This window comes from Pristis pectinata, chromosome 25 (assembly GCF_009764475.1).
Source record: "Pristis pectinata isolate sPriPec2 chromosome 25, sPriPec2.1.pri, whole genome shotgun sequence".
Classification (NCBI taxonomy): domain Eukaryota; kingdom Metazoa; phylum Chordata; class Chondrichthyes; order Rhinopristiformes; family Pristidae; genus Pristis; species Pristis pectinata.
Window position 1 is genome coordinate 9,387,980 of NC_067429.1, and position 25,634 is coordinate 9,413,613.

Sequence of the window (25,634 nt, forward strand, 5' to 3'; positions counted from 1 at the left end):
AAGTTATGTCCATGTCAACTGCCTCATGTCTCTACTCCTTTCATTGTGTGTTTGTTACATTTCCTAGAGAAGAATCCTGCTGAGAGTGGCAGTAGCAATATTTCATTATCTTTAGTGCCAAAATCAGTTCATTATCTTTAGTGCCAAAACTACCGATTCAGACAGCAGAACATTCATATCTACTTCCTCTAGTATCTAGCCAATGCAGTCTCAGATGTCAACATCAATCATCTGCTGTAGATTTTCAGGTGTTCAATGCAAGTGAGGAATATAGCCCAAATTTCAGTGTGGATTAATCCTGGGCATAAAGGACAAAGTCCAGAGCTAACAGTTCTTAATATTTATTTAGAGGAATGTATCCACATCCTTGTTAATCATATCAATAATCAATTAGCCCGGGGATTTTTTGATTCCTCTTCAGAAAACCTGACGCTGCTTTTAGTTGATAAAAGGGAAAGTATGTTCTTCATCTATTTTCCATGAATGCGTTGGACAAGACGAGATTATCAGATCTTTTAAAAACTTAGTGCAAAGCAATATTATGTACATCTTTTTTTATATTATACTTAGGCCATTAGTTGTTACTGTCTCCAGTGTGTCTATGTGACAGGGAAAGCTGCTTAAATGACATTGAATGATTTCCAATGTCAAGATGACATTGCCACTTATTTCTCAGCATGTCCCAGTTTTCAGGAGACCATTACCAATGAGCAAATCTCAATGTATGCAGATTTTATTGACACAGACCGTGGATTGGTTGTTATAATGGATTTTTATTGTAGCATGTGTAGCTTCAGATCAGATTGTACTGTCAGCATCCCTGAACAGATAAGGGCTCTGTGCCATGATTGAACATCAATAGAATTACATTCTCCCTTCTCTTCACCAATCTCTCCCCTCCCTTTCTCATAAAATATTGCCGTTCTAATTTCTACACTCCTTTCCCACATGCATTTGACATTTTGTACGTGTAACTGCTCAGACCAACCTTCCACATCAAGAGCAGCTTTTAAAGTATATACACTGTCCCAAATCCATTTTATACAGCATTTCTGCAGCTTACAACACTAATTTACAGGGTGTTAAGGGCTGCGATTCATGATGAATTTCTTACTTCAGATTGTCTTTGCTCCAACAGAATTATAACTATTAGCTAAGAATAAGTTAGCTTAGTTGGAATCACTTTTGTCCCTCAGGTAGTAAACTATGAACTCCAGCTGCCTCTGCAAGCCTGATAACCTTGCACATGTTATTTTCCAGGTCTAAATTTCACCATCAATAAAAAAACAAACGCACTGGCTATTCAACTCATTTCTGCTTCTGGGGGTCCAACTATAATAGTTCACTGTGACGGTATTCATGGTATTGAGGTAAAACTCTTACAGACCCTTACTAAACCATTTTGTCCTCGGCTTTTAATTACATACAATTTCATTATCATCTCCCTACCCATAGCATTGCATTCCTGGCCACTTTGCTCATAATTTTTTTGGTGAAATATATTTCTCCTAATCTCTAATGATATTTCCCTGATATACTGCCCTCTGCTGTCTGCCTCCATTACTACTGTTCTCCTGTTTACCTCTGCTCCACCCTCATTGGTTGCTTTCCCACCCCACCCACCTATTTGGGTTTCCTATTATGGTTATCACTTTCAAGCATTAAGTTAAACATTATTCAGTGTCACTGATCCCTAGATATTCTTTATCTGCTCTCATTCATAATGGGACAATGGTAAGCAGAAAAAAAGTCTGTATTAGTGTAATAACAATATTTTGTAATTTCTATCTGTAACTCCAGTCTGAAAGATGAAAGGTGAAGTTATAGTGTTCCTCTTTCCTTACCTCCACAAATAAGGCAGATAGCACTAAGGAGCCCAGTCTCTGCATCGTCCATCTCCAGTGGCAGTAATTGATTGGCAAATGCAAAAACCAGATCAGTAAGGGGACCAAAGCCTGCATTATGCATCTGTGTCCTGTTCAAGGTAAGGCCATCCGAAAAAGTCATGGTATCCTGATCAGGTGTGTACCTGGTACAGATTCGCAGAATCTGAGAAAACAAAGAAACAATGTGAAAGCACTCTTCAGTACCACAACCAAATACAGGCATACAGTTCACACACACAGGCGGTACAAAAGATGAACTCTTGGTCTCTCAGTCTACTTCGTCATGGCCCTTCCATATTATTTGTCTATCTGCACTGCACTTCTCTGCAAATGTAACACTATATTCTGCAATCTATTATTGCTTTTCCCTTTGAAATACCTCGATGTGCTTACGTATGTATGGAATGATCTGTCTGGACGGCATGCAAAACAAAGCTTTTCACTGTATCTTGGTACGTGTTTCAATAATAAACCAACTACCAAACAGTCCATGAATTTGCTGGGACAAATGTGTTGAACTATACCGATGAGCAGTGATGGTTATTTTGGAGTTAATATGCTTACTTCCTTGCCTGAAGATGTGTCCTTATTGAGGTATGGTTGTGGAGGTACTTTCTGCCCTTCTAAATTCCTTGCCCAAGTAACCACATGAATCAGGTTAATGTATCATTAAACCATGAAGGCTTCACAGCTAAAGTGCTGAGATACTAATATTCATTTGTCCTTTGGGGAAGATATCAATGGACAGCAATTAGGGGCATGATCCTTCCTTAGTTCTCTCTCCAGCTCAGGAGTGAACATGGCTCCACTCAGGCTTAGATAAACTAAAAATAAATTTGATGTACATTTAAACCAAGTCTTCTGCAGATACTGATATCAGTTTATTATCAGCCTTGAATGGGGCATACCCTGCAACTCACAGGAAGATATCCGGAGCAACTTGGTGCCAGTCTCTGGTGCCAGACTGTTAAACTGTTAGTACCACCAAATGATGAGACCACTCCAGTTCAGTTGATAATGGTCCTGCGTTTGCAGTCTGTAGGCAGAAGTTCTCAGTATTGCTATTGGTTGCTTTAGTGTAAAATCTCTTTGTATGCTACCTAATTCAAGGAAGGAGCACCTTGAGTTCTGACTACAGTAACAGGGTGACCCTTCTCTGTGGGATTTTTTAATATTTTGGCAATTTTTCCTAATTAAAATCAGGAATTTTTCATCTGGATAAAGATTAAAGGAAGACCCTAATGATATCCCAGTATCAGTTAAAGGCAGCATGGAATAGAACTAGGTAGAGCAGAAGGTTGTAGGTTCAATTCCTAGCTTGAACCGAGTTAATTTCAGTCCTTTGGGCTAGGGAGAGGAAAATCAGCCAGTGTTCCTACTGCAATGGCACGTGAGGAAAGAACTCGACATATCGGCATTGAGGTCAAAATACTGCAACCACATATGGAGAATAATCAAATTCTTGGACCATCTCCACAATATCAGTATCTATGAAAGAGGAAAAAAGAAAGAAATTTGAAGGAAGTAAATGATGAAACCGGAATGCGGTACTCACCAAGATGTCCAGGCAGGCAGCTTTGAGGAGGGTAATTTGGTCAGCAATGGTAAGAGTGGTAAATCCAGGAAGATGTTTGGCAAACTCCACTGTCTTGATAATGCATTTAGTCGAGAGTTCGCTGAATTTGTCCCAGAGATCAATGTCTAATGTTACTCGCTGCTCAGCACTGTTATTCTGAAAAAGGAACAGTTTACATTAGAACAGGAAAGGTGGATATCCTATCATAGTAATTTCCCAAAATATCACTTCTGTTTTTTTGTTCTCCACAGCAGAACTGCAACCAGATTTTGAAGTATTGCCATTGTCTTTTTGTTCTGCAATGGAAGTTCAGCTCCACACCTGCCACTATCCCCTCTGAATTATGCTGTGAAACGATGAAACTGGATACTGAAATCAATTTACACATTGTTATTATGTTATATTCATTCCCACTGCCTCAGTTTATGCTTATACTTTTGCCCATTTACTCAACAAAACAATGGAGCAGGGATTTCCTTTGCTTGATTTAGCCATGTATTTTCCTGGTGCTCTCCACACTTGAACCTTCACAACTTCCAAAAGAATGGGTGCATCAAGGGGCCGAAGTTTATTCATAATGGAAAGTGGAAGAATAGTTAGCTTCTTTTCCAACTGAGCACCAGCTGTTATAATTGTGGGAATATTCAACATTTAGTAATAGGGTTGTATTATAACATTATTTATTTGAGAGAAGAAAAACATTTGGTTTTTCAGTTAAAGACATTGCCTAGTGATACTAACTTCCTTTGGGTCAAAAAACTTTATTAAACTTTCACATTTTAACAATCATTTTTGGATAAGTGAAGAGTAACAAAAACATTAAATGAACAGAAATCCAAAATTGGAAGCAGTATAATTTCTTTTAAGGGCACACACAAGTCCCTTCTCAGAACACACAAGGTGTAATTTTACAAATTCTTGCTCCAGCCACACAATTCTGGATGAAGTGCATATTGTATTCTGGATTGGGTATCAACAGTGGCTGCTTGATGACTAGAATGGATGGAGAGCCTTGGAGAAACTGCTGCCCTTCCTCCTTGTAGTCACCAAATGGATTGCAAGTACACACCAGCAGAACGAATCTGGTGACTGACACAGTCAATTTGTCCCATGTTCTAATAAAATCATAGTCATCCACATCTTGGGAAAAGTCATCATCATTTTTTAGATCCATGGGGAATGGGACACCTTATCTTAAATGTACAAGTTGTAGTGTTGAAAAAGCATCATGTGGTCCTGAGCTGAAAATGGATTCTTATTCTGCAAAACATCCACTCTGCACGGCTACATGCCATAGTTATGCTCAAACATCTGCCCCATAGCTCCATATCCGTACCTTCAAGAGTAATATAGAAATGCTTTGCCATAGAATGTGTGTGCATTCAAACCACTGTGTCCATTCCTGTTGCAGAAGAGCTATTCGGATTAACCCCACTTTTCAGCTCTAGGTCTGCAGTGTAGGATTACACAGGGCATATGGCACAGAAACAGGATATTCGTTCCGATCAGTCCACTCCTGCATTAATTTCAGCCCCTTCTGAGCCTGTCAAAAACCTTACGTCTCTATGGATGAGAAGACTCATCCACCCAAGGTGGTGCTGAGTTAACTTATTTCACTTAAGCATTACTGAATTCTGTTACAACATTCTCAGGTTACGTCGATGGAAAAAGAAATCAGGTGAACTTCCTCCTGCTTCTGATATTTTGCTGGAACTGTGTACATATTACAAGTTGGGTGAGGACAGCTTCAGGTTCTGCTTTGATGTCCTCCATAATCACTGTCCTGGTTCACTTAAGAGAGGAAGTGAAGGAATGCAGGTGTCCAAGAAATGAAATCCTGCAAGATTTATCTATTTTGCTCAGGATAAGGAAAAAAAAACTGGGATCTCTCTTTTGAGTCACAATATCAGAAATTAGGGACAGGACCATTAAGCAATCAGCTAATACCAAATGGCAGCTCTTCTGACAAGCATGTCAGGAAGTAGTCACTGTGTTGGAGACAAGGATAATGATGGTAACTGGTTTCATTCCTTTAACTACTTGCAGTCGGTGAAAGATTACAGCACATTACTTTGGGCAACTTCATCACGATTACTTTTTCTTCCCCTAAAAACCCTTTATTAATCTGGAAACTAATAAAAAGATTGAAAAAAAAACCCTTTGCTGTCACTTATGCCCTTGTACATGTGATCAAGGACAGAACAACCTAATAGATGCCACATCGTTTAAGGATCAGTTTTAATGGAATGCTCGTTTCTGCTTGGTTTGGCAGTAACTGCGTGCGAGCAAGAAAATAAAGTGCTTAATGCAGTTTCTTCCATGCGTAAGACACTGACCTTCGCAACTGTCATCCTGGGATGACAGTCTAGGACAGGAGAATGGCGTGAGGAGTGGAAAGCAAAAGATTGTAGCATACGCTCGCTTGACACAAAACATTAAGAAATAAAATAAATGGGAACAGCTGCTGCCAAAGCACAATGTAATTATTACGGTCGAAGAACAGACGATTATTTTGAACTAACCCGCCTTGAACACAGGGTTTGTACAGACATAGCATCCGATTTCTGATGTTCTTTCCTTTTACTCACAAGGCTGAGACATCCTGGCTACAAACTCATCTGTGAATGTCCTTGGAACAACTTTACTTGATTACTTTATTTTCATTCCAAATTGCTTCCCTTCTCTATTAAAAGCAATGGCTCTTGCTGGGATGAGGGCCCTCAGCACTACCTAATCACTTTTTATGTCTGGGCCAAGACAAAAACCTCTTGACTATTGAGGGAACCACAGCCTGAGCCTAAATGGTTCAAATTCTAATGTCACTTCTTGATATATACACACCAATACTTGGCACGTCTGGTACAGGATGGAGCATACTGTCTAAGATGCTTAAATATTCTATGATTACTTTTCTCTATCACCGAAGGTGTTTCTTTTTCTGCAGAGTATGGCACTGCTGCACAGGAAGTAAGGCAAAGCTCCAGAAATTGGGAGGGATTAAGCCCAGGACAAAACTCCGTGACATCTCCTCATCAGATAGGACATATTCCTTTTTGAACACAACTATCTCACCTTGACGGCAGAAAAACAGCAACAAGAAAAAGACCGACATATCTGTGGACTGACCTTTCTGTCAACAACTGTCTGTGGTGTCTGACAGAAAGTCTATGGTTCAAGGATCAGAGCTTCCATCCATCAATGCGCTCGACAACAACCCTCTAATGATCCATGGAGATGACTGGCTACAACCATGAGGAATTGTAGACAATGATGGCACTGATCATATTTCAGAACTTCAACCAAGTACTTCGTACTCAAGACCAATCCTTCCAAAATTCTTTTAAAAAAAAGAGATGGGAAAAGAAATGTTTCCTCATGTTTCTTCTTCCCATTTCAAATGCTGTAATCCAATTGCAGTACATTTAACTGAACAACATCTTTTAATCAATGGGCCCACTAGACTACAACAGTAAGCTTGTGCTTCTCCACTGGACTTCATGAGGAGCCTAACAGTGCAGTGCAAGTGTCTGAGATCATTGAACAGTAGTGTGGAAGTAGGGATCCCTGCCTGTGCTTGGAACTTCTGCCTAGGTAAGTTGGTAAAAGCTTCAAGGTGTCAGCTTTTAAGCAAAGGATCCAGCTACGTCTGTATGATGTTACTACTTATGGAATAAGCTCATTAAAATTAGCAATATTTCTTTTAAATTTATACTGACATGACTGCATCATAATACTTTTAACAATTAACAATTTAATAAAACTGCAATAATTACCAATGTTTAAAATTAATTTCAACTGTCTCAATTCCCCATTACCATTCTGCAGAAAAATGGCCTTTGAGATTACACCATAGGCTCTTTGTGAATGAATAATTAACATACGTTTGATTCTCTGTTTCTCTGCAGATATAATTTCATTTAATTTAAATTTACTTGAAATGGTTTAAATTCTGTAAAACAATGGTGAGATAAATTTCAGATTATGGATTACATGCTTGAACATTACTATCTCATGTCATGATTTTGGGGTGGAAACAAGAGAAAGGGCAACAGGCTCAGGCCTCTCATGACTCGTCCATTTATTAGGCTCCTTCGTTTGTTACAGAGTAGAACTTGATAATTGTGCACAAGTCTAGTGAAAGTGAGGTACATTCTATGGCAGGCAAATTAGTATCAGTTTGGATTGGTACTTCTGGAGATCTTAGAAACTAACTTGCTGTCTACTAAGGGTACTGTTTGCACCACTGAAAGAGAAATCTTTTAAATTGCTGAACTGGACTGGAGGTTAATCCACTGCTTTTCAAAGATCACTTAAAGGATTTAATCCTTGGCAAATTTCACTGTAAAATGTTCCTAGTGTTGATATTCAAAACAAAATCCTCATACAAGTTACTTCTGTTATATTGCCAATTCGTTTGTGGCACTACCACACCTCCAACTGTCTATTGCAATGGTTGCATTACAAGCTCAGTGCTGGAAATAATAAAAGGGTGGCAGAGTAATGAGTCTGGAACTTGCATTTGTTCAGGTGGCTTTCTCACCTGTGCCTGCAGTGGTCCAAAACAAATACAAAACCCCACAATTGTGGCTTAATCCATTCCTCACATTACTGTGGAACTAGTTCACTAGATTTAGATACATTATAGAGTCATACAGCATGGAAACAGGCCCATTGGCCCAACTGGTCCACGCCGACCAAGATTCCCACCTAAGCTAGTCTCGCTTGCCCGTGTTTGGCCCTTATCCTTCTAGACTTTTCCTATCCATGTACCTATCCAAGTACCTATTAAATGTTGTTAATGTACCTGCCTCAACCACTTCCTCTGGCAGTTCATTCCATATACGGACCACTCTCTGGGTGAAAAAGTTGCCCCTTGGGTACATTATGTGGCATGGATGGGTTGTGTTCTTACGAAGTTACCAGAACCATTTTTTTTAGCTGGTCTTTTCTTGAAACTCTTCTGCATCTGGCAACAAAAAGTGGTATCCAACAAAGGTGGTATTCAACAACTACAGTCTCTTTATCAATTCCTTCTCTTTATTAATGTGTTAGCTGTGAATGAAATTCTATCACATGGAGCTGCTAGACATAGGAGCGCTTCTTACCCACCTTCGCCTGCCAAGTCTCTCTCCCTTCTTCTAGGCATTGACACCATGCTATGTCTATTCATGCCAAACAATCACTTGTGCCTTACTCAAAGCACCCTCTGTTCTAACATTAGCACTGACAACAGGTGGGTTGCTAGGCCCACAACCCCCTGGGACCCTCTGTCCTGATCACATCTCATTGGTCATAAAATAGTGAAATGAGTTAACTAATGCATTTGGTTTCAAATATACACCACAATGCTAATACAGGTGACCCCTGCGTTACTGGGGGGGTGGGTGGGTTAAGTTCCTAGAAAACCGTCTGTATCTTGATCATCACCTGCACGTGTGTCAAGAAATGAGAGTTGAAAAAAATGTGTATTTGTTTATTTTCCACATAAATTCCGTGAGAGTGAATTTTTATTCTGCATCTCAGATATTGAGTTGTGAAGTCTGTAAGGGCAAATTTCCAATTCCTGAACTGCTGTAACACGGGGGTCGCCTGTATATATCTTTAATGCAAAGGTTGTGCTACTTCCGCTGACATAATAAGATAGCATATTGTTGTACTACATTTGCCCCCAGATCCGTTGTACTAACATTCTATTGAAACAAAAGTTATTAATATTGATACTTACAGTGGAGCAGTAGTGCTGTACTCAAGTAGTATGCTTAATATTGGTCCTTGTAGTAGATATATAGAGAAGTAAATAAAGTCTGTTTAACATTGATGCTTGGTGTAATTAGTGCTGTATGGTTAACATCAGTACTTACAGTAGTGTATTTGCCAAGCTGACACAGTGCTGGGAAGGTTTCCTGATGGGCTTTACGGACTTTCTCTATTAGATCCTCAGTCTCGGGTGTGATTGTGTAGCTTTCTGAACACTCCTGTTTGGGAGTCTCCTTCTTCTTCTTGTTCCTGTCATTTCGCACAGCTGAGAAGTGGCAGAAAGACAATTAGCTGTTGCTTAAGGAGCCAAGATACTCTCATTCACTGTTTTTATTTCTAAGTGGTGTGTTAACATGCTGGTTCCAGCTTTGCAAGACTCTCCAGTAATTTAGATCCAGAAAAACAGTCTTGACTTTGCAATGCCCAAGACTGATGAGAGGGCAGTGACACATGTCCTAGGATTGGGTCATCCATCCTCTTCTTGTAAGTGGAAAGCTACATGAGGGAATTCCAGGAAAAGGGACAGGACTGAGGAAAGGAATATTATGCCTTAAAATATTAATTCATGCTGGAATGCCAGCCAGCACGAGACAAGTGATACAAAAGACAAAACTTCATTCACATTCAAAAACGTGAAACATTTGCTTGAAGGCCACAAGATAGCATTCATGAAGAGTCAAAGAAAAAGACATAGGAAAGCAGACATGAACATGAAATTTAAATCCAAAAATACCAGAAGGAATCCTAATTAATAAAATCCAATTGACTTGGTTCCTGTTGTAAAGCAACACCACTGCCAATGAACGGGGAGTACCCATTTTTCTTTGGAAGTTTACTATCACAGGCTTATTGAAAGCTTAGGCTGTGTGCAAACTCCTGACTTACACTGATTTGAGACCCACAAAACTGAGTCAGGGTGCCAAGGCAGGCAGAGAGTTTGATTCCCTACAGCAAAATAAGCTTAGAGTGGCAGGAGTATCGCCAGGACGCTGCTGAGAGAATGGGGCTGAAGTGGAAGGACAATTAATTCACAAGGGCTGTCAATGGGAGGTCCAGGAATGGGAAAATACAATGAAACAGGGAGGTGAGCCTGCTGTAATGTCTCCAACATCTAATAATTATTGTGACTGAAAAACGACAGCCAGTACCCAAAGTTGTGCAGCCTGATTCACAAAGGAATGAGCTCATTACTAAACTATTAGACTGCGCATATAATCACTCATGTCTGCTGTGTGAATTCAATAACAGGGTAGGGAAAGGGAAAAAAACAGAATGGAAAATTTAGGAAGAGAAAATTGCAGCTGCACCATGTCGTCAATCATTGCAAAGATCAAATTAAATTGACCGATAATGAGCATAGCCTGATCTTATATCTTTAAGGGTAAAACTCTGCAGAGGGATACATCATCTTGTACTAATGCTGTAATTCCTCTTAAGTAAATAACCTCTTTGCCGTATCATTTTTTTTTGCTCCTCAGAGGCAGAGTGTCAGTGGTTCTAGGCGTGTTTAAATTTTTTTTTTTACAGGCTTGTTGGGAGCTAAATTTTGCTAGCCAAATGTCTCAACCTTTAAAAAGATGTCTAATGTTGTTAAACCTGGCTAAAAGGTCATCAAGAAAAGAAGTACATTCCAGACACTAGGTTATTCCCAGTTCACTAATTTGGCAACTTGGAAGAATTAGTCTGGAGGACATCAATCAGGTAGCAATATCCCTTTACTATGGGGAGGACTCATTTCACACAACTAAGAACTCCATAACTGTAATATAAACTAGCCCCACTCTTTTGTATAAACATGATCTTATCGGGCTGTTATTCGGGCTGTACGATATGAAAAAACTCAATGTCACTAACGTCCCCAATAATGCTGCACATCTTGTGTTGGGCAGTGTATGCTTACTTGCTCCATTTTCATGAATAGAGCAGCCAATATCTGTCTTGTACCACATAGCCCAGTTTTTCGCCAGCAGCAAATAAGCTGTAAACTTGGTACTGTGGGATGTATCCCAAAAAGACCCAGCAGCTGAGATAAGGGCATGGCCCAGGTAGAAGATTCTCAATTAAGAAATTCTCTTAACCTGGACTGGTTGAGAATTACCGTCAGAGAATATCTATTTGGTGACTTGAAACCTAACTTGGGCAGTTAGCCTTAGGATTCGACTTAGAACCCTCTGCTTTGTGAAAGGTCCAAGTTCCCTATGCCTCGAACCTAAGGAGCTAGTGGAAACCAAAAAAATATATCTGAAGAAAGGACATCCTAACAGCTGCAAGAAGTAGTACATTCTATCCATTCTATTTGTGTCCCCATAGTTAGGCGGGCACCTATTGTACCCCTGATGTTGTTCGTGTCCACTTGCTTTATCCAATTCAGCAAACATTGATTTGAAGCAGTGAAATTTTGGTTCCATAATTCTAACCTGTCAGGATACATTACTTGGTACCAAATACAGACTCACCTGGAACATATAAATTAGCTGTAGTATAACTGCAGTGGACATAACATCAGTCCCCAATGGACTGCGGACCCTAATATTATGGTGTAGGTGCTCAGTGGCACATATATCTATGCACTAACATGAAAGTGCTACTTAGTCAAAACTGCAAGAGGCATGTTGCAAGTTCAAACAATTTCAGAACTAATTACAACTAGCAAGTATAATAATCATCAACTTAGATCATGAGTGTTGCATATGGTCACATATTTATTCATGTCACTACCACATATAGTAATGAGTGCAAACATGTTTATTTCTGCACAGGCCTCAAGGGCACGTAACGTGCACAGAAAAACATACCAGTGTTCATCAACACTATTCCAAAAGCCTTCCAGTGCAAGAGCAGTTTGGTAGCTCTATGTGCAAAGGTCAATTAAGACTGACCCAAAGTCACAGGGGTTTAGCAAAATGCACGGTGATCTCATTGAGATGTACAAGATTCTGAGAGGCAATGATTCCCTGTGTGTGAGTGAGAGAGAGAGAGAGAGAGAGAGTGCAAGAGAGCGCGAGAGAGAGAGAGAGTGAGAGAGAGAGAGTGCGAGCACGCGCGCGCGCCCAGGGGTTAGGGGATAGCCATTTAAGACTGATCAAGGACAACTGGCATTGGTGCCTATGTTAACAGTCTGTCATGAAAGAACATTGGAAATTTTGCAGGGTGTGTTAAGGGTTTTGGGTCAAAGAGATGACCTTACCCAAAGAAATACATAGCAGCAAGTGTTAACAGGGAAAGCAAACATTTTCACAGACAATTACCTCCCAAGTGCTGAGATACAACAACACCCCAATTGTAATTCTGTGCAGGCTAAAAAGGTCACTAATGTTTAATGGAGTAAGCAATAACAATCAGTGATTATATGTAAAGTTAGAATTATTTATGTCAGCAATTGCAAATACTCAGCAATAAAAAAAACAAATATCAGCTCTAAAGCGACACGTGCATTTAATCGCAGTGCTGATGGGTTATTAAAATGCCATATTTCAAACCACAATTTGTTCAATTAGATAAAACATAATCATTTAAATGTTGTGAAATTTGTTGCTAAACTACCTCATTTAATTTCCTTGCAAGCCCACTGCTTAATGCATTCAACAAACCCAGGCACAGGGCATATTTTGTGTCCGCTTCCAGTATTGCACTGATCTCATCCATTGAGATACTGTTGCAATACTTTAGTAATAATGGGCAGCCCTTTTATGTTAATGCCAAAATGAGTTTCAACAGAGTACTGTGCACACACACATTATTGTCAAGTCCAAACTTGTCTTTATTCTGGAGACACAAGAGACTGCAGATGCTGGAATGTGGAGCAACAAACAATCTGCTGGAGGAACCAAGCAGGTTGAGCAGCATCTGTGGGAGGAAAAGAATTGTCGAATTTTTCAGGTTGGGACCCTGCACCAAGACCCAAAACGTTGACTCTTCCTTCCCACTGCCCCCTCCCACCACCACCCCCCCCACTCCACCCCCCCAGAGATGTTGCTCAACCTGCTGAGTTCCTCCAGCAGGTAGGTTGCCATTTGCCTTTATTGTGCCTTCCAACTGAAGTATGATCACAGAATAACAATCGGGAGCAGGAATTCACACTGCACCTTTCCCTCTTTGGCCCTTGTCCTGTGCAGCCATGTTATGCATTTCCTTTGCCATCCGAGTTGTCAGGCAGTCAAAGCCTTGCCGCTGAACCAATTTTCATGAAGTGCTGCTCTCACAGGCAGCTGCTTACAGGCATCAGTTAATTTCACCAGGGAACTGTAAAAACACTTCAGTTGACAAAGTCCACTAACAAAAATGTTTTATATTGAAAAAGGAAATGAGGAGGTGACTATTGTGTATATTGGTAGCCAAACATCACAATTTCTCCTCATATTTTTCCAGCTGTGCTGGGCTCCAACGCAGGGCCAATATCCAACAGAATTAATAGTGTTCGTGGTCTAAATTCCAGAACCCAATTCATCCAATCATTTGCCAAGAAGTTCATGTTTTTACACACTTTAGCATTTTGTATGTTCACACAAATGAAGCATCAGATTATGGTGGATTTAGAATGGTCTTTTTCTCCCATTACAAGTCTCTCAGCTTTTTCATCATTCACACTAAATTGAATGCCGCTGTCTCTGCTCCCATAGTTCAGTGAATTTTCAAAAATGAAAATGTAAAGGTGACCGAACCCTTCTTGGATGCTGCCTGACCTGCTGAGTTCCTCCAGCAGTTTGTTTTTGTTTCAGATTACAGCATCTGCAGGCTCTTGTGTCTCCATCTAAAACCCTTCTTATTCTTCCTGATCTGTCTGTCTGTCTGGTGGTCTCACTACCGTCCTCCAACACTTATCCACTTCTGTCCAACTGAGTGGGACTGCACCCAGCCACTTATTATTATTGTTATTGGTTTATTATTGTCACATGTACCGAGGTACAGTGAAAAACTTGTCTTGCATACCATTCATACAGATCAATTCACTACACAGTACATTGAGGTAGTACAAGGTAAAACAATAACAGAATGTGGAACAGAGTCTAATGATTACAAAGAAAGTGCAGTGCAGATAGACAATAAGGTGCAAGGTCATAATGAGGTAGATTGTGAGGTCAAGAGTCCATCTTATTGTACAAGGGAACCATTCAAAAGTCTTATAACAGCGGAGTAGAAGCTGTCCTTGAGCCTGGTGGTACGTGCTTTCAGGCTTTTGTATCTTCTGCCTGATGGGAGAGGGGAATAAAGAGAATGTCTGTGGTGGGTGGGGTCTTTGATTATGCTGGCTGCTTTACTGAGGCAGTGTATCTCTCCAGAGGTAGCAGGAAAATCACCAGCCAATCTCATCCTCCATTTGCATCTTGACTTTTGGTGCCCCCAAAGGATCTTTCCTTGATCCCTTTCTATTATTTATCCACATATTCTCCTGAGCAACAACATCTGAAAATACAGCATCAGTTTCCAAATACAAGCTGAAAACACACGTTTACCACACAACTGGTCCTCTTGAAACCTCTACCGTCTCCAAGTTATCAGATGGCTTTTCTGACATCTGGTATGGAGGAGCAGAAATTCCCTCTAACTATTGGAAAGAGGGAAGCTGGGAGATCAAGAGGCTGTAATGCATCTTTTCACTGGATGATTTCAGTATGTTCTATTTTCATATAGTGAATTTACCACTTCCAGATTCATCTTTTATTTCCTGTCCCATTGTCACCCCTTTTTGCCTTGGACAATCTTCCCTTTTGCTATCTTGTCACATTTACCTTGCACCCTGTCCTTCCTCCTCACTTTTCCTGAATCTTATAGCTTGTTTTATCTCCAACTTTTTCCAGATTGGATGCAAACTTATTGATCTGAACAGTTAACGCTGTTTCTCCCTCCACAGACAGTCCTTGACCTGCTGAGTATTTCCAGTATTTTGTTTTTATTTCAATTTTCCACCATCCACAGTATTTTGCCAATTTTTTTTTACCAGAGCCTCAATACTAATGTTAACATTGCTTTCCAGTACTTTGCTGTATCCTGCCACTTACATGCTGCAAGGATGTCTTTGTCAAAAACTTCCCAGTCATTTTGTAGCACGCATAAGAGATTGAATAGAGTAACAGTCTTTTAACTTTCAGTTCCGTGGTGGCCTTGATATTGTATTGAGTATGAAGAGAGCTGGATAGACTATCAAAGGGGACACTTGCTCTTTGTGCGGTTATACCACTTCCTCATCAACCCTAGCATCATGTCAAGTTAAGTAAATTCTTTAATCATATTCCATTTATTATAGCTGATAGTTATCAATGATCAATATGTGGTTTCCCAAGAACAGATTGATGCTTTGGTCTTCTCAATATACCAGCTGGACAATACTACTATTTATTAAATTTATATCAATGGAATAATAAAAGTGTGATGTGAAGAGGCTGTATTATGCTGGTAAGAGGCTGGTATTATGCATAGTCTATTTATAGTCAAATCCATTATGATCAGAACGAAGACAGAGTCCAGCTGTAGAGCCTGCATACATCCACAGCTAATTTTCTGAGCATTCGATATTTACATGGACAATGTTTTATAAATTTCCTTGTTCTGTTGCTGAAATTTAATTTTCCTCAGAGGGTAGTTTTAAATATTTATTAATTTAATGGGGAAGTCAGTGCCAGCATTCATTGTCAATTCTTAACTGCCTCTAACATAGGAAATCAATTAAAATACAACCACACAGACCCAAAATGTCGACCATCCATTTTCCTCCACAGATGCTGCCTGACCTGCTGAATTCCTCCAGTGGTTTGTTTTTTGCTCCAGATTCCAGCATCTGCAGTCTCTTGTGTCACACAGTGGTGAGTCTCGATTCACAGAGGCCAGAGTAAGAAAGAATAGCATTTCTTTCACTGGAGCGCACAGGTAAAATGGATAGATTTTTATGAAAATTGAGTAGTTTCTTCATCACCACAATGAATGCTTGAATTTTACACCAGATTTCTTCAATTTCTTGCATTTATGTATCCTGGCTTCCATGGTGGGAACCGAATATGTAACTCTGGATTAATGGTCCTGGCCTCTGGCTCAGTAAGTTATCACTGCGCTACTGTACTCACTGGTGGCTTACACAAAATGTTAATAAATTACTTTCCAGTACTGATATTTTATACATCACATATATAGATTAACTGAATAGAGATTTTCACTGCAAATCAATTGCAAAACCATTTTTACAGATTAATGCTGAAAAATTTAATGAGTTCCTCCATTCCCACTAACATGCTGGTTGATGGAACAACACAACAAAATGAGTCTTTCACTGATGTAACGATAGAAACGCCAAGCAGTATTAGTCTAAAATTATCAAGATTTTTCCATTGCAAAAGACTAACTGCTGGAGAAACTCAGCGAGTCAGGCACCATCTGTGGAAGAAATGGACAGTCGGCGTTTTGGGTTGAGACCCTTCATCTGAATCGTTGACTGTCCATTTCCTTCCACAGATGATGCCAGATCTGCTGGGTTCCTCCAGCAGTGTGTTTTTTGCTCCAGATTCCAACATCTGCAGTCTCGTGTCATCAAGATTTGTCCATTATTTGCTCTGCTACATAGCCATTTGGTTGACTATCCTTTTGCAGTTTTAAGCAACATATTTTTGTGTAAAGTAGTACTGCTCAGTCTTTTCTTGCTTTCCTGCTTTAGTTTGCCTGTGAGTTTCAGAGGTAAAAATTCACAATTCCTGCAACATTAAGTTCATGATTTTGGTGGGAAAAGCATATCTTAAAGAAAGTTGCACTCACATTCCTCATATGAACCTCTAGAAACTATGAGGCCCACGACTGGGTCATATCTTGGCAACACCTGGTAGTGGAAGCATTAACTATTGGATCAGTGTATCTTCTATTGGAAGAAAACTAATTAGGTTTAGCCTGAGCATCAATAAACTATTAATTCTGATTAGTGAATGCCCTATTGAGTTATCCAGACCAGAATGTCCCAGGTTTAACTCCTCAGCTGCAATGAGTTATCTCATCTCAGCTGGATGAAGATACAACCAGTGTCAGAACTGCTGGCTTTAGGCGAGATAAAACAAATCAGTTTGCTCTTCTGATCTCTATCACTGATCCCTGGTGGAAAATATGCACATACAAGTATATATTTGAGCCAGGAAGAAATGGGGTCAACAGTGATGTCCTTTTTGGTCTTGTAGCTTCCGGTTGCTTATTTTCCAGGTTCACACATGAAGAAAAACTTATTGGAGTGAAGTGCCTGGGAGCAGCTTGTTCCCATACAAATAGACTCACCAAGAACCAATAGCTCCAACAGTAGTAAATTGAGAAGGGGGGAATAGGAATAACATAGCTCCTCTAAAACTCACTGGGAATGATATATGCAGTCATGCCTTTCCTTTTGTGGACTTCTATTCCCTGTAATCCTTTACCATGGTTTAATTGATCTTAACTGACAAGTGCAAATGGCAAAACATACACCAATCATGAAAAATACCTTACATTTCAAATGTTTACAAAAACATAATATTGAAGAGCTAATGTCCCAAAATGTGCTAACTACATATAGCACTACTTCAAATGCGTACTCAAACCCTTGTCTTGTTTTTAACGATATCAGATGAGTGTCTATGACTGTGTACAGCTTACAGCTTTTGTCATTTGCTGTTCTGTATGTATCGAGTAAATGCTGGCAGTTAAATAATCTCACCAGAAGTTAATGCATTCTGCTTTCAGCTTGAGATCAGTTTACAAGCCAGCTGAAGAACATAAAACAGAAATACTTGTGCCAAAAAAAACAGCACCAATTTACCTGTAAAGCTGGGGCAGACAAGAATTTTGCCTGAATTAATATTTACTCGATAGAACTTAAATGGGCCAATCAAAGAGTGAAGAATTTAACTTTTATCGCAGTGCAAATGACTGGCTAATTAGTTAAATAAATGTCATCTTCTGCATGCAAACAAATGACTGGCTAATTAGCTAAATAAATGTCGTTTTCTAAAGGCAAATAAAGGTTGAAGCTTTCACCCAGAAGCAGACCGTGCCAGTACCATTTGTTGTCTAACAACACCTGGAGGGAGTGTTGCCCAGGCTGCTTATAAATGCTATCTCATTCACAGCCCACATTTTCCTTGCAAATTCCAGACAAAGATGTTGTCATAACATTGTGGACTAAAGATAAATCAAGGATAACAAATAACTCAGAATATGCTACCAATGAATTTTTCTTCTTAATCACCGAGTGGCTGACACCAGCAGAAATCCATCAGCTTGCTTAAGAGACTCCAAAGCAAGTTACTCGGAATTGACATACATTGAATTTCTCAACTTATCGATTCAATTATAGAAAAGCCCATAAAAACAGAACCAACTTATGCAGGTTCAGTGCTGATGTTTATGGCTCAAGTCTGCAAGGGAGTAATGAAGCTTACACAGCTTCGAACCGTGCAGCTCATCAGTAATAAACACTGGTACGCTCCGACTTACCTGTCTTTAAGTTCATTCTGGTCTTTGGGCCATTCAGTTTAGAGTTACCCAGAGCTGAAGGGGAACAACTGCTTCCCTCAGTTCCAGGAATGCTCTGGATTATTGGAGAATAAAATTACCAAGAATCAAATTACCAAGTCAAAGAGAATTCACTCGGTTCTATCCTTGTGTCACCATGTCTGCCACTTGATATTCCACATATCTTTGAACTGACAAGACCATAAAGTATAGGAGCAGAATTAGGCCATTCAGCCCATCGAGTCTGGTCCACCATTCAATCATGGCTGATTTTTTTCAACCCCATTCTCCTGTCTTCTTTCCCGTAATGCTTAACCCCCTTACAGATCAAGAACCTATCGTCCTCTGCCTTAAGTACACCCAATGACTTGACCTCCACAGCCCTCTGTGGCAATGAATTCCACAGATTCACCACCCTCTGGCTGAAGAAATTCCTCCTCATCTCAGTTTTAAAGGGACGTCCCTTTATTCAGAGGCTGTGACAAGAACAAACAGAAAGTTTTGATTGTGCTACAAAATGAATATCAGGAAGTCAAAAGCATGTTATAAATTGATCATATACGGTATTAGAAAATATATAAACCAAAGAATCTGCACTCCCACAACGACGTTCTCCTCCACTGGTCACAGGAATGGAGCTTACTAACATGTACCTGAAGCTGGTTGTAACAGCAATTATGTGCAAGTGTGAACGTGAATGAGTTAGAACTCATGCATTAACTTTCCAGAAAAAAAAACAGCCTGTTTTGCTTTCTTACAAAATTGTGCAAGTACATTTTTCAAAATATCTATTTTCTGAGAATGAAAGTTTATTAGTAGATTGAGGAAGCTAAATGCAGGCAATCATAGCACATCAGCAATGAAAGATCTTTCAAGCAATTAACATGCCACATAACCACGTTAAATACCTGAAAGTTTATTAACTCACCCATGTGAGCGTGTAATATGTGTGATAAATGATTTCCCAGAAATGGAGACAATGCTTAATTACCCAATATGCACGGTACATCCAGGCACATTTGCTATTTTATAAAATGAAGGTCATGAGAGTTGCTGATCACTCTTTCATGATGAATAATGCAATCCTCCCCACAGATTCACTGCAGAATGTATTTCCTTTTTTTTAATTTTAATAGCAATATTAGAACAAAGCAGACCCTGAAAATGATTTTATAGGATAGCTGCCAAATGACTGTAATATTTGACACATTGCTTAAGATTATTATTAGAGATAATAGACCCGCATTCTCATTCTAGTTTATTGTATGGTCTCTTGATAAATGCATGTATTGTACATGCACTTCTCACAGTGGCAATCCTTAAGGGTAAATCTTATGAATTTCCACTCCTGGCACAGAGCTTTGTATAGTGAGGACGCACAATGGGAATTCAGGGACAGAGGTCAACATGCCTTGCAGGATTTTCTGTCCGTTAAAATTAATGGATGGAAAATCTCTCAGGGAGTGCTGACCTCTGCACCCAGATTCCTGGTATGTGCTTCCAGTATGCACAGCTCTGTGTCAGAAGCAGAAATCCTTAAACTATATTTTAAGAATTCCAACAGAATAAATATTTTGTTTGGTGAAATGTATCTTTGAATTTTTATAGTTCACTGCCATATGTAAAAATTTGATGTTATAGATAATGCAGAAATTTGAATAACCATTCGCAATACTGCAGGAGGAGCATGCAATGGATATAGATATAAGTGTTTTTAAATAATACATGAATTACTCTTGCTAGGATATGCTGCTTTCCCCTCTTAAACCTTTCTTCTCGTTACTCTCTTTACCATATTTTATTTTTCCATTTAGTTTATTTCCTCCTTCCATTATAATTTTGCTTGAGCTTATTCCCCATTTCTACATAGATCCTTTGTTTTCATTGGCAATGAATAATCACAGTCTGACTGGAGCTATCTGCCCTACAGACCTTGGTCCTTCAACCAGATCACTCTACATAAAGATAAAACATTAGAATATGTATCCCCATGATACTTCATACACAGGATAAAAATCAAGTGTTAACACATTAAAAAAAATTTTACTCTAATCGTGGCGGCAAGTTCAATTAACATCTAATAAGATGAGCTCTGTTAAATGAACTTAATGTAAATGAACATTTACATTAAGCTCAGAGAGGCCTGCCATTCCATGTGTAATGAATCTTATACCACTGAGCAGTGGAATTATTTGTTAACGACAATATTTTTGGGTCACTCACTGCTTTAGTCTGCTTGCCTTGATTTTTAATGGTTTGTGTGCTAATTTTAATGTTTTTTTTAAAGAAACTATAAACCTAGAAATTGTTCTGCATCTCAGGAAACTGCTGGGGTGTTTGGGATTGGGGAGGGTGGGGGAAAATTCCCACCAGTTCTGCAATGTGGACAAACCCAGAAATCTCCTGTTATGCATACGAATGATCCAAGCCATTGTGTGCAACAGAATTAGCCATGTACACAAAAAAAAACAAAGACCCTTCCTCCACTTCTCCACATGGCGCAAGAAGTTAGGTGGGTCATGGATTGAGGGTCATAAGTGGAGGGCAAGGCAAGGAAGGTAGGCAAAAATAAGGAGCTTGCAGTTTAAATTAGGACTTCAGGAGGAAGGGGGCATTGCAATCAGCTGGTTGTGGCAGTCAGGATTGCAATTGGTGGGTAAGGCCAGGGAAGAAGCTAGCAATTCCACAGATTCACCAACTTCTGGCTTAAGAAATTCTTCCTCATTTCAGTTTTAAAGGGTTGTCTCTTTATTCCAAGGCTGTATCCTTGGATCCTAGGCTCTCCTACCAATGGAAGTATCCTCTCCACGACCAGGCCTTTCAGTATCTGGTAGGTTTCAAATGAGATCCTCCCCCTCATCTTTCTGAATTCCATTGAGAACAGACCCAGAGGCATCAAACACTCCTCATAGGCTAAGCCTTTCATTCCTGGGATCATTCTTGTGAACCTTCTCTGGACCCTCTGCAGGGCCAGCATATCTTTCCTTAGATATGGGGCCCAGAATTGCTCAAAATATCCACGCAGATAGCTCTGCAGTTCTATGGGATATACATAGGTTGGGTTTTTGATGGAATTCTTTTGAGTAGCACACAACAGCATTGTGTTATGCTGGAGAATTTCAGTACCATAATCTCCTCTTTTGAGTACAGGATGGAGATCTATTTCGAGGCCTGGTTTTAAGAACCAGGAATAGACATTTCAAGCACCCACGTTTCAGATTTTTCATCTAAGTCCCATTACTGATTGTTGATAGATGTCTTAAATAGTAGGATTTAAATTACTTAGTCGTGTAAGGGTATTATCCAAGTATGAATGTGGAAATAGGATTTTGTTTTCTCAAAAGAAAACAACATTTTGTGTGGGATTTAAGATGAAGAATACAAGTGCTTTGGTTGATAGTTGGGTCTCAGTCACTTCTTGGAGAGAAACTGCATGGTTAGGTACAGAATGGGAACCCACATACTTATAAGAGGATGAGAGTTGTAAGTCAAATCTCATGCTTACTTTCTCCTTAAGAAAATAAACCAGCTAATTTAAAATTGTTAAACGTAGCTTACTTTCTGCAGAATAAAGCTAACTTCACTTCACTCATTAAAACTGCAGATCGTAACTGCTTAAGTCAACTCAATTCACTCATACTATTCTTCTAACACCCTACACCAACCAGCACCAGACACAATCCTGTTCAGTCATGCCCACCACGCCCAAATGACTGTCTACATTTTGTCTTGAAAATGCTTGTGTCTGCAGCAGTTATTTGCTTTGGCATTCTCAGGAAACACCCCCTACCAGACACTCCCAGCTGAGATACAAATATGTCAGCAATGATCAATGACACTGGGTGAAACATGAAAGATTTAAAGCAATGGGACATGCATTAAGAACAGAATTAGAGGAAGGGTAAGGTGACTTTGTTAATAAGATCCCCAGCTTATGTGAGAATTTTGTGTCAATCATGTCTAAAGATGTTAGTTTTGGAATATTTCTGTTTTCAGATTCCTGGTTAGATACAGAAAAGAAGCTCCTTTTACTTTGGACCAACAATTTGCAACTGGAGGACACCATTCTTCACTGAGTGAAGAATGTATGATATATTTTTATTTCCCCAGTTATCTATATATTGTGGGATAGAAACATGCCCTGTGTTGTCTGCAGTAAATGTGTAATATCGTAATGTATAGATGTTGAACTTCACTATGCATAAGTTACTACATTGTGCTGGGTACATACATCACAGAATGAACCTCGACCTCTCAAACTTCGAGCAAATAATTGATTAAAAAAAGGAGACATCCTATCAAATGTTACTCAAGTTGGCTTTCACTGAAATTAGAAAGCTTGAGCTCTGGACCTCCTCTGGACTCTAAGTGCGATTTAGTATAATTACTGATAAAATGAGTGTCGTGTTACCATCTTCATTGGAATCTCATTTGAGAATGACCAAATTAATTTCATGCAGACCCTAAGGACAGCATTTAAATAGCACCTTTTACAACCCAAGGACTAGGCAGCCAATGAACTACTAATGAAATATAGTGATGCAGAAATGCAGTTGTACACAGTAAGTTCCTACAAACTGCAAGGAAGAAAAAATATCTATCACTATGTCATGGTGACTGAGGGATGAATATTGGACAGTACATAAGGAGGACTCCATTGCTTTTTCTCAATAGTGCAAGGAATTTAAAAAATCTACCTGAAGAACCAAAGTGGGGGGACAATGATGGAACAATGTGAATGAAGAGAAAAGGAGTTCTTTGTATTTTCAAGTCACGCTTCTAACTTTCAAATACCACCCCTATAATACACTCCTTCATTGTAACATGGAAGTAGGATTGATGGTGTGATTTCTAATGGTATCATCAGGAAGCAGAAACTAGATTAGAAGCAGAAAAGAGACAAGCCCAGGAAGACGCCAATGGTAATGATGTTGGAGTTGGAAAAGAAACCACTGACTCTCTTGCTAACAGACAACCAATAAGAGAACAGGGCAAGGGCAATTCCACACAGCTCAACAATGGAGAAGTGCTGAGGATGGTGCAGTCAATTGGGATGAAAACAGTAGATGGATCAAAAAGGACTGGTTCGTTTATCACTTCACAATTACTTTGGGTGGTATTTGTGACTTTGATAAGGGCCATTTAATTACTGTGGCACACCTGATTTCTTGAGATTGAACCATGGAATTGCAGGAAAGGCAGGCACACATTTAAGAGATGGACTTCGAAGAGGAAGGAAGGTGGGAGATAGGACAACAATTTCTAAACGTGTGTAAATTAGGCAGCAACTCATCATGGAAGATTAAGCAGACGAGTCAGGGAACTGCTGTTCAAGGAGGTTTACTCCTCCATAAACTGTGCTATACCACTATCCTACCAAGTGCCTTATCATTGACTTACGTGCAAGGGAAAGGTATTGCAGTAACTTACCAAGATCACCAGAAGTAGATCGGGACTGCCTAATAAATTTTTAACAGCTATACGTCACTTTATCAGCAAATAAGTTCCCACTTCACCACTGACAATAAACTTTAATCTGTAGAATCCTATTTCTTCAGTTTTTTAATTAGTGGAACTTTTTTTCAAAATTAAAAATGAATTCTTTTTCATCTCTATATCTTGATCAATCTTGCTCAATTTCATATCCCAGTGAGTTGCAAGTTCTGATGAACTGCAGATCAGCCTTCATGTTGCTCATTAATGATTGGTAAGTGTAGTATATAGTTGCCTGACCTATTCACATAGGGGTCTCTGTAGAGGGTGCTGTTGTTTACAGTGACTGGGTGACAGGCACTTACAGTGCTGTAGCCCCTGGAAAGTCTATAGGCAAGTAGGAGTCAAATGAATGACTGGCACTATTAGTTTGCCAGTGACCAAGAAATCCAATATGCATAATCTCCAAAAGTTAGGATCTATTCCAGTTCACAGGGTGATAATGTCAGTCTGTCACAAGAGGGGACTGTGTGATTGCCGCACCATGGCATGAACGGGTTCATGTTACAGAGCTTAGCACTTGCAGCTGTATCAAGGAAGCCCAATGGACAGAGTTACTGTTGTGTATTTGCTCTTTGCAGTGCTTCATTGCTTGGTGATGTGGGCTGCTGCTACCAAACACAGCCTCCTAAAAACCATCTGGCTTGACATCCAAGTGCTCTCTGACCTGCCTGGAGCTAGGCAGGAGCCAGTGAAACAGAAATGTGTTTGTTTCCTAAGAGCACCAACTTTTGTGAAAGAAACCATTCTCCTTTTCCAGCTAATCATGAACAGTCAGGGGTTGGACCTTCACATAATGCAACACTTTTCAAAGCTTCAGACACCCAACTCCAAAATTATTTAATAAACTGCTAAACACTAAAAAAAATCTACACTACACTATCCACCCATACAAGCACTACAGCAATAAATATGTCTGCCAGAATGCAAATATATTTTGTAACATGATTTAACATAATTCTCTCTTCTCCCCTCTCCCATCAGGCAGAAGATACAAAAGCCTGAAAGCACGTACCACCAGGCTCAAGGACAGCTTCTATCCCGCCATTAGAAGACTATTGAATGGTCCCCTAGTAGGAAAAAATGGACACTTGACCCCACAATCTACCTCATTATGACCTTGCACTTAACTGCCGACCTGCACTGCACTTTCTCTGCAACTGTAACACTTTATTCTGAATTCTGTTATTGTTTTACCTTGTACTACTTCAAGCAGTGTGTAATAAATTGATCTATATGAACGGAATGCAAGATAAGCTTTTCACTGTACCATGGTGCACGTGACAATAATAAACCAATTTACCAATCGCATTATTTTTTCCCCACAATCACTACAACTTTTCTGTATCAAACATGGGTACTTGCCCAAAAATATCCTTCCATGTATCAGGTTTCAAGCATTTCAGGCTTCAAGCGTTTCAGGTTTCAAGCGTTTCAGGCATCGATGCAGAAGTAAATCATTTATT

The 25,634-nt window shown here is 39.6% G+C and overlaps 1 protein-coding gene across 12 annotated transcripts in view; it reads right to left on the bottom strand.

Moving 5' to 3' along the window:
• raraa (retinoic acid receptor, alpha a) overlaps positions 1 to 25,634 on the bottom strand; it is a 500,456-nt gene that overhangs the window by 34,042 nt on the left and 440,780 nt on the right. For all 12 annotated transcript variants that reach the window (XR_007958175.1, XM_052038428.1, XM_052038429.1 and 9 more), the window contains 3 exons: positions 9,324 to 9,484; positions 3,442 to 3,618; positions 1,845 to 2,049 (listed from right to left, as the gene is read on the bottom strand). Coding sequence is in view for 11 of the 12 variants with exons in the window: in XM_052038428.1 (XP_051894388.1) it covers positions 1,845 to 2,049; positions 3,442 to 3,618; positions 9,324 to 9,484 (543 nt within the window). In the remaining variant the exon portion in view is untranslated. The remainder of the gene's footprint in view (positions 1 to 1,844; positions 2,050 to 3,441; positions 3,619 to 9,323; positions 9,485 to 25,634) is intronic.